The sequence below is a fragment of the Gallinula chloropus genome (genome assembly GCF_964237585.1).
Source record: "Gallinula chloropus genome assembly, chromosome: 4".
Classification (NCBI taxonomy): domain Eukaryota; kingdom Metazoa; phylum Chordata; class Aves; order Gruiformes; family Rallidae; genus Gallinula; species Gallinula chloropus.
The window spans coordinates 53,243,415-53,253,008 of NC_140088.1; the positions used below are offsets into that span (position 1 = coordinate 53,243,415).

The 9,594-nt window shown below is 42.8% G+C and overlaps 2 protein-coding genes across 2 annotated transcripts in view; one reads left to right on the forward strand and one right to left on the reverse strand.

Annotated features, from left to right (window-relative positions):
* The window catches only part of SCLT1 (sodium channel and clathrin linker 1), a gene marked incomplete at its 5' end in the record, with an annotated part of 37,025 nt that extends 35,606 nt beyond the window's left edge, over nt 1-1,419 (reverse strand). Inside the window, one exon of the mRNA XM_084263246.1 lies at nt 1,209-1,419. Coding sequence (XP_084119372.1) covers nt 1,209-1,419 — 211 coding nt within the window. The remainder of the gene's footprint in view (nt 1-1,208) is intronic.
* Nucleotides 1,420-2,018: 599 nt separating this feature from the next.
* Nucleotides 2,019-9,149, forward strand: LOC311191435 (UPF0462 protein C4orf33). Its single transcript, XM_084263623.1, has 6 exons — nt 2,019-2,148; nt 5,054-5,243; nt 6,646-6,706; nt 6,886-6,937; nt 7,068-7,267; nt 8,899-9,149. The coding sequence occupies exons 2-6, from the start codon at nt 5,063-5,065 to the stop codon at nt 8,996-8,998; spliced, it is 594 nt and encodes a 197-aa protein (XP_084119749.1). The 5' UTR covers nt 2,019-2,148; nt 5,054-5,062; the 3' UTR covers nt 8,999-9,149.
* Nucleotides 9,150-9,594: the final 445 nt, after the last annotated feature.

A 9,594-nucleotide genomic window follows, 5' to 3' on the forward strand; every position in this document is an offset into this window, starting at 1 on the left:
CCCTCGGCCACCCAAAGCTGTCATGCCAAGTTTAGCATCAATTGAAATTTTGAGTGATGTACAGCAATCTTGCCCTACTTCCTACTGTGCTATCAAATTTTCCTACAACACTAACTAGTGACAAGAACAATAACATTCCCAGGACTACACATCAATTCATTCTATATTGTGCAGAATCAATTTTTGCCATTATTTTGCTGATAGTAATTAAAGCGTACTCATAGAATGGTCTGGGTTGGAAGGAACCCCAAGGATCACAGAGTTCCAACCCCCTTGCCACAGGCAGGGCCAACAACCTCCAGGCCTGAATCTACACAAGGTTGCCTGGGGCCCCATCCAACCTGGCCTTGATCACCTTCAGGGACAGGGCATCCACCACCTCTCTGGGCAGCCTGTTCCAGAACCTCACCACTCTCTCTGTCTCCCTAATATCTGATCTAAACCTTCCCTCCTTTAGTTTTAATCCATTCCCCCTGGTCCACCATTATCTACCCTTTAAAAAAGTTGATTCTCCTCCTGTTTATAAGCTCCCTTCAGGTACTGGAAGGCTGCAATGAGCTGCCCCTGAACAAGGGGCAGCTGAACAAGCCCAGCTCCCTCAGCCTTTCTTCGTAGGTGAGGTGCTCCAGCCCTCTAATCATCTTTGTGGCCTCCTCTGAACCCTCTCCAACAGTTCGGCATCTTTCTTGTATTGTGGGCCCCAGATCTGGACACAGTACTCCAGATGGGCACTCACGAGGGCAGAGTAGAGAGCAACAATCACCTCCCTGTCCCTGCTGGCCACCCCTCTTCTGATGGAGCCCAGGATACCATTGGCCTTGCGAGCTGCAAGAGCACACTGCTGGCTCATGTTAAGTTTCTCATCCACCAGAATCCCCAAGTCCTCCTCAGCAGGGCTACTCTCAAGGAGCTCTTCTCCCAGTCTGTATCTTACGTCTGGGATTTTTCCCACCCAAGTGAGTCATATTAAGATGATGTTAAAAGTATTAAGTTATATAAGTTTAAATAAGAGTGCTTTAATCTGTAAAGCAAATCTTATATGAAACCTACAACTGAAAGGCAAGAAAAGCTGTCTTGTAAGCCAAACATAGGAAATACGTTTTTTTGTTTTACCAGAGAAGCATTATCACAACTTCATCTAACAAATAACAGCATCAAAACTATTTTTAAATTAAGAGAGACAGAATATAAATCTTCACTGCTACAACCACAGGCAAAAGGGCTTCTAGCCTCTATAAAAGCAGACACCAGCTCGAAGAGGCAGTGCCTAGATTCCTCTGCTCCATCCTTCCAATGGCCCCGGGGCAACACCTGAGTCAACCGGTGATTGATCAAGCGATGCGTCAGGAGCAGATCGCGAAGTCGACCGTTCGCAAAGACCTTACCTGTCTCTCCCCCGCTGCCGGACTTAGCGGCCATGGTTCCAGTGGAACGCCTCGCCGCCGCTGAGGGTTCGCCCCGGGGGAAAAGCTGGTTATTTCAGCCGCTCTCCGCCCCTCGGTGCGAGGCAAAGCTCCGCCGGCGGACAGGGAAGGGGAGGGCTCTTCGGGAGAGGGTCGGATGCAGTAACTTCCAGGCGCTGAGAACGCGTTTCCCCTCACCCACGAGCTCGCACTTCTTTCATTAAGTAAAGCCGCAGCTGGATGGAGCGGGGGCAGCAACCGCTTCCCAGAGTGGGAGCTTCCCCTCTGAACCAGCCTCTTACCCTCAGCCCAGCGCAGCGCAGCAACCCAGCCAGCCGCCTGAGAGGTAAAGGGCCCCTGCCGCCGCTAACGGCCCGCAAGCGCCCTTGCGCCACGCCCCCGTAACGGCTAAGGGCCGGGACAGGACCTGCCCGTGCCGGGGACCGACTCGTGCCCACCTACCCACGCTGTGAGCCCCATACACCTCAGCTCTTCCCTTACCGACCAGCTCGGCCCCAGACGGCGCCTAGACCACGTGACAGAGAAGCGCTCCAGCGGCAGGCGGAGAGGGAGGGGGGTGTACGCGTGCGCGGTGGAGCTTCTGGGGGAGGACCAGCGGGAAGAAGTTCGCTCCTGAGACGTAAGGAGCGGCTCGTCAAACTTTTCTGAGCGGCTTATAGGTTAAAGATAGGTGTTTCTCCTTGGGAAGTGCCGCTGCCGCCGGTAGCGGCTGGGGCAGTAGGGGGTAAGCGAAACCTGGAGCAGTTTTCAGCCCATGTCTGTGTCTGGCGATGGAGTCTTAACTGTGGTAAAAGCTTCCGCCTGTTACGCGGCTTCTAGCTGTTCCTCTGTGCTCGTGGAGCAACGAAGACAAACAGCAGTGTAATTGTTTCCTCTGTCTTGTCCTCGTTATTCACGCCAGCAGAGTGTGGGAGGGAGGCTGTGGATTTTGGTGGGGAGAGCTGTAGCCGTGAGGCGGTGCGAGGGGCGAGCAGCAGGAGCTTCCCCTCGCTGATGAGGATCAGCCTGGGGCTGCGTAGGCTTAGTGCTCCTGGATAGCTGAGAAAGTACTTGCTGCAAAGTACCGTCTCGTTTAGCATTTGCGTCTCTGCTAACAGCTAGCAGAGGTGTAGCGTTAAAAGATAACTTAATGGCCTCCTCTTGTTGCTTTAATTTAAATTTGCGCCGCTGCTTTTACTGTAATCGAAAAGCATGCTGGTAATGGACTTCCCTAAGTCCGTGTGTCCTGGTTCCGTCCGGGCCAGAGTTACCCTGCCCAAGCAGCCAGCCCAGGTGAGCAGAGTTATCCCGGTCTGTTTCCACCCCACCTGAAATCGCTCCTCCACAAAAGGGGCTGTGAGGGGCGGGTCCGTGCGGCTCCGGGGCGGTCCGTGTGTGGTGGGGCTTTGAATAGTTTCTGGGGTAGGCAGGCCTGGCGCTCTGCGTTATCACCTCGCTAAAGTACTCAATGGTGTCACCGGGCGCGTATTTTGTCACGGGCTATGTTATTGCTTTCCCTTCCGTGGTGCTGTGAGAGCGAGCTGCCCTTGTCCCATCCCGTGGGGCTTTCCCTGTCCCCCGGGGAGGGGTGAGCGAGCGGCCCGCGGTGCTCAGCCGCAGCCTGGGGCTGGCCTACGGCACCGGGTGGCGCGATAAACGTGACACTCACATGAAAGGGCTGTTCATTTGGAAAATCGTAGATCTGATGCCCTTTAAGACCTGAGAGCTATGTATCTCTCTAATGAGAGCTAATAACTGTGGTGTAATTTCCCTTATTACTTTGTTTCTTTTAAAAATTGCACGCTCTTCTAATCAAGAGCAGTAATAGTTTACAGCGATGGGCTGAGCATTCAGCATGTTGGTTTCCATACGCTGTAAACTGGCCCTGCAGGAGTCAGGTTTTTTACCAAAACGTAATCTGCTGCTCATGGAGGTGTAAATAAGAATGTAAAGCTGCTGGGGATTTTTGTTTGGGGTTTTTTTTTTTTTTTCGTGGAATTTCTTTTTAATTGCCATGTTGTGACTCTTCCTGATAGAACCTTTGACATGTTGTGCACGAGGAAATGCTTCATGTTGCCTGCTTCCCTCAGAAATCGAAATCGCTCGTCCTGTAAATCTCCCTGGATTTTAAGATCTTCCTAGGCTACTTTTATTTGAACTTTATGTTATTTTAAAATACTAGAGAAATCTGACAATTTATTCAAATTAGCATTTCAAGTATTTGCTCTGACCAGTGAATGCAAATAGCTAAATGTATTAGCACAAACTCCAAATAGAGTAATAGAAGGAAGAGTTGACTTCTGAGTGCATAAAGCTAGTTTAATAATGTAGTATAACATGGGTTCATAACACTTTATAAAACTGTCTTAGATGCACCCATATATTTGTGAACCTTATTCTTTTGAGTAAGTGATCCTGCTTGTGAAATTCTATCTTGTTTCCTTTCATCCTAAGTGTATGTATGGTGTGTACATCTGCCATGTACATAAGGCATGTGCACTCTGTTTACAGGAATATTTTTCATTTGAAAAGAACACTGGGAAGGGTCTTACTGTTTGTGGATACTTCATGCTGATGCTGCTCAGTGTTGGCTCCTTAGAAAATTACAACCCATGCTTGCCTATGTTTCCTATGGATTCATATTTTCTAGATAAGTTTAAGGCTCAATAGTCCACTGAATATGTTTCAACAGCTGTTGATAGTTTCTAGGGCTATCTCAGGTGTCTTCTATAAAACACATGTGATGCTTGTCTAGCATATCATGCAGTTAAAATGCTGGCCAGAATTTAACTAGCTTTCATTTTATTAAAAATCTTGTCAAAAGTTATATATGTAGTTGACTTTCCTGTCTACTGGACTTCTTAAATTAAGGCATTTAGTTACTCAATTTATTGCTTCAATTTTTCTCTAATCTGTCACACCTGTTTTGCCACATCATCATCTCCTTGATCATTAATATATCTTACCAAACATTCTAATTATTGTACCAACTTGAACTTCAAGAGAAGAAGTCTGGTGCTTTTCTGCATAAACATTAGAGAATGGAAACTGGTTAGTGTAGCTAGCAGAGGGTTATCAGATGCAGTTAATATGTTGTAAGCGCTAGGCTGTGGCATATAGGCAGTACGATGCATGTGGTTATGTTTTATCTTACGTGATACGCCTTTTGCTATCAGATGTAGCATGTGGTAAATTACGCTCACTTTTCTGTGAGTCCCAAGAAAATGGGTGTCTGGGTAGAGATGAAATAATGTTCTCAGATTCATGGAAGATTTTTCTCGATTATTCTCATATTAACAAACTTTCTAAGATCTTGTAGTGGAGACTTTGTTTTGTTTATCTGTTCTCTTGGTAAATATTTCTGATGGTTGTGGAAGCTGTTTAGATACATAGTTGAGATGCTTTAAGCTTGGTAAGACTGTTCAGAATAATTTGTAACCATGCAGATATAAAAATCTATGAAAAACATTGATATAATTTAAGTTGCTTAATAAAGTTAAACTATCCCAGCTCTTTTGATGTCTAAAAACATGATTTGATGATTGAATTTGTGAGAAGGTGCTTTTTCTTAGGGAAGTGAACTGTGTTGTTGATGCTGGAATGGAACCTGAGGTATTCTTTGACAGAAATGTCCTTTCTCATTTATGTAGTAAAAGAAGATGGAATTTACAATTAAACACACGTGGGATGGTTTACCTGTGAGTCATGAGCCAGTAACAATCGTGCTGAAGCCAGGCAATGAAGGACTGCTAATGGAAGTTAATGCTCCCTTCTTTAATGATCCTCCAGCACCACTTGGAGAGCCAGGGAAACCATTTAGTCGACTGTGGGAGTATGAGGGTAAGTATAACTTTTCTGCTGTAAATATTTGTGTAGGCACTGATGTTCTTCTGTAGTTAATATGCCTGTCTTTAAGAGTCTATGATGGTTATTTTTTGCAAACTGGTTGAGTGTATGATGTATGATTCAATTCCGTGTCTTTGGTCACAGCACTGCTTTTAAGATCAGATCTGAAATGTAAATTAAGAAAAATAAATCTGTGGAAGAATACTGGGAAAGCACAAGGTTATAATATCTGCCTTACCCTTACACAGCTCCTTAAGTAACCATAAGCCACATACTACATTCAGCTGTAAACCACCCCAAACTGATACCAAGAACAATGTTCTTATGTTTGGCAATGGATTGATTTTTCTAACACTGCTGGCTGGAAGGTGGCTGGTGAAAGAAGTAAATACATTCTGTTGCTCAGTGGCCATAAAGAAATGGAGTGCAAGGAGCTAGATTGATTTCAGGAATTATGAGATTGACTCTTCCTGATGACAGCACAGGCACTTGTCCTGGTTTTAGCGAGGATAGAATTAATTTTCTTCCTGGTAGCTGGTATAGTGCTCTGGTTTTGATTTAGTGTGAGAATACTGTTGATAACACACTGATGGTTTTAGTTGTTGCTAGGTAGTTGTAGTGTTGATGTGAAGTCAAAGTCTTTCCAGCTTTCCATACTGCCCTGCCAACTAGAAGGCGAGGGGCGCACAAGAGGCTGGGAGGGGACACAGACAGGATAGCTGACTGAAACTAGTCAAAGGGATGTTCCATACCATATGATATCATGCTCCATATATAACTGGGGGTGGGGCGGTTTTGGCAGGGAGGCAGTTTGGCTTGGGAACTAGTGGAGCATTGGTTCTGGGTGGTGAGCAACTGTGCTGCTTATTCTTTCATCATTCTTACTGTTCTGTTCCTTTCCCATCGTATGTTTTCTTGTCTCTGGTGCTCTTTATCGTGAGGCTACCAGCAAACTCAAGACTCTTGTACTGAAGTGCTCTACCTGGAGTGCATACTGTGAGTGTGATTGACTAGGATCACTCTGTCTTGGTCAGCTTTGTTCACAGCAAGCATACTAGGTGAAATAGCAGCATGCTGATGCTTTTCTTACTGCATTGACAGTATTAGTTAGTACCCCTGCCACTTTTCTGCTGCATCAAGATTAGTGTTTCTAAAGCTGGAGTTAAGTTAATAAAAAGCATTATGAAGCACTGTACTGATTTTATGATGATAGGCATTAAAACTAAAAATTTATTGATGTTACAGTTATGACACAGCATCGCAAATAGTTAGGAAACAGTCGCTAGCAGGTACACATCTAGACAAACTCTGGCATGGCACAGGCCAAAAATCATGCTAACAGAATAGTTTTAGTGGGGTATGATTAGTATAAAATACTGACAGCTTTTTTTTTTAGTTGTAGAAGCATTTTTCTTGAATGACAGAACTGAAAAGTATTTAGAAGTTGAACTTTGTCCGTAAGTACAGCACTCTGAAACATGTCCAGTTCTAATGCTTGTAAGATAAATGTATGAGGAAGACTGGGTACAGAATTGTACAGAAATATGGGAAATGTTTATATTTTACTGTACTGCTTTGCAGTACACCAATACCTTGGCATCATTTAAAGAAAATTGTGGTCTGATATTTTTGACAGACATGGGCAACACCTAGTGCTGCTGCTTTCAGGCAGAAGACAAGTATGGAAAGTAAGTGGTTAAATACATTCATAATATACAGAAAAACTAATTGTGCTTTTGGTACCTGTTGCCTGATTGGAAGGTCATATCACCTCTTATTTTGTCTTGTTTTTTTTTTTGTTTTTCACTCCCTTAACAGGAAGAACTTCCTTTAGAGTTTGAGGTGACGAGAACAAAAAACAAGTGGGAGGGTAAAGCTCACCTTCCTTGGAATTATTTTCCACCGTGCACTAAGAAGTTCAATGCATTTGCAATTCATGGCTCAGGAGAAGACAGAAAATATGAAGCACTTTATCCTGTGCCTCGACATCAACTGCAGGAAGGACAGAAACCGGATTTGTAAGCGTGAAATTAGCTCTTTTGTAATAATGTTACATTATGCTTGGAATGCATAAAAACCTAATCTGGCTTTCAAATTGAGTGCCTCTAGTATTTTTAATTATACTGCTTAGCCCCAGATCCATTGGTGCTGTACTTTGTATGAAACACTGTGGCAGATAGCTGTAATTAGTGCTTGATTTCTATGTTGTCCCCTAGGTGTGTAGAAAGTGATGCATTCAACACCACTGGCATCTGTTTTATCACCTTCCTTAGCTAAATCATAGATAGGTTGTTCTACTTTTCAGGACATGCTGGAGACAAGGAAAATGCCGTTTGGTGTTAACTTCACTAGATAAATTTCCAGTAAATCTCTTCTGCTTATCCTCTGCTGTTCTAAACAGCCTCACCTCTACAAATGGCTCTGTGTCGTGAAAAAAATTGAAAAGGTATACTAAATTGGAAAGTATTATAAAAGAATACCCAGTATCAGTAGAAAAACTAGAATATCTTGATTATTTTTTTTTAATTGTGCTTTTGGCCTGTTTATTTTCTTTTACTGTGAGGTTGAGATGATTTGATTAAAAACTGCTACTTCTGGGTACTTTGTGTGAGAACTAGTTCTAGAGGGTATGCTGTAGTTCTTATGCAACTTGTTACCCAACATACAGTGACAGATTGGTAAGGTATATTTTAGCTAAGTTAACCTCTTTTGTTTAAGAAAAGTGTGGCATGTCTTTATTAATAAAGATTGAAGCTATTACTAATAAAATACATTTACATCTGTGTTCTGTAAGAAACAGATACTTTTATTTTTCTGTGGCAAAGTGGAGAATGCCTGTAATATTTCTCAGAAGGGGATTATTTCTTCTGTAGTGCCTTTCTTAAAAAAACACTGATGTTTTCAGACATAGGTAGCAGATGCATTTATCCAAAGAGATTGCTCTTAGCTTGTCTTTACTGTTACAAATTGCTTCCTAAGAAGAGACTCCCTTAAAAACGATTATTACAGTGTCAGATATACTGTCTAATGTTTGGCAGTTGTTTAATATAAGTACTAATTAGCAATTGGCTTCAGTGTCCATGTGGTAGCCTAAAGGAGAAATTCTTAGCGAGAACTAATTCATAATGTTTAAAAGAAAACAAGACTTCTAATCCTGCAGGAAAACAAAATATGTTTGCTGGCTTCATTATCCTATCTGTCCTTCCCCCTTTCTGTAAGGAAAGGGTAACCCTGTGATACAGTTTTTCAGTTGGTCAGGTGTTAGAAATTTCAAATTTTTTGAAGTGTGGATGAGTTTTAAAGAAGGATGTAGCTGTGCTCTTGCTCTGACTGCAATTCCAGGCAATGTAAGTTGAGGGAGTTTAAAAGGTGAGCATTATGTTAACTTCACTTGATGCTGTGACATGCTTGTTCATAGGTATGAACATGAGGATTTTGCCCTGTCTTTTCCAGTGCAGGATTTTTTAGAAACACGGTAGTGTCTTTTTATTCATTAATCTCAGATTTTGGAAGATGAACGTATGGAGTGCTGCTAACATTTCCTGTGTAAGAAAACATAAAAAGAAAGATTAATTAAACTTAAGGATGCTGCCTTTAATTCAGATACAAACTGTGACACTTACAACTCTTATTTGTCCTCTCTTTGCAGTCATCGCCTGGAATTTTTCAAAGAATTGAACCTGAAAGGACTAATGGGAGAAGATTGGAAGCAGCCTGAATCAGATATATGGAAATTTCTCACTAATTAAATGGATTGAGGCATGCATTTTTATAGCATTAAGGTTGGATGAAGTTGTATGGAAACAATTTCTGCTTTTTGAGCAGAGTTTGTAAATACCAGATTAGTAAGGCTGTCGTTGACACAAAAATCACTGATCAATCTTAAAATCAACTCCAAAGTGTCTGGGCTCGTTGATTCAAAGTGTACGAAGTATGCAGTGACTTGTGTTTCAGTTCACCTGGGTATGGAGTTCTTCATCTGTGCAATAGATGAATCTGTTCCTACCAATAGAAGAGGAAAAATAAGAGACCTAAGCCTGACAAGGCCAACACCTGGCTTGGATTCTTTCAGTTTTCTGTAGTTGCTGTATTCACTGTTGCTGGGGTTTTTTTCTTGGCTGTTAAATGAGATCATGTGTCTAATTTTTATAATTGCAGTCAGTAGAAGGAACACCTTCAGGAGCACAAAAGGCTATAACCGTCATGGTATTTTGTGGCCCAGTGCTTGCACTGCAAGGTGCTGTGGAGGTATTACACTACCCTTTCCTATACCTTCCTATAATTTTTCCTTGCACAGTGCTTCAGAGGAAACTTAAACTGTATTATTTGATTAGGAGACCTCTGT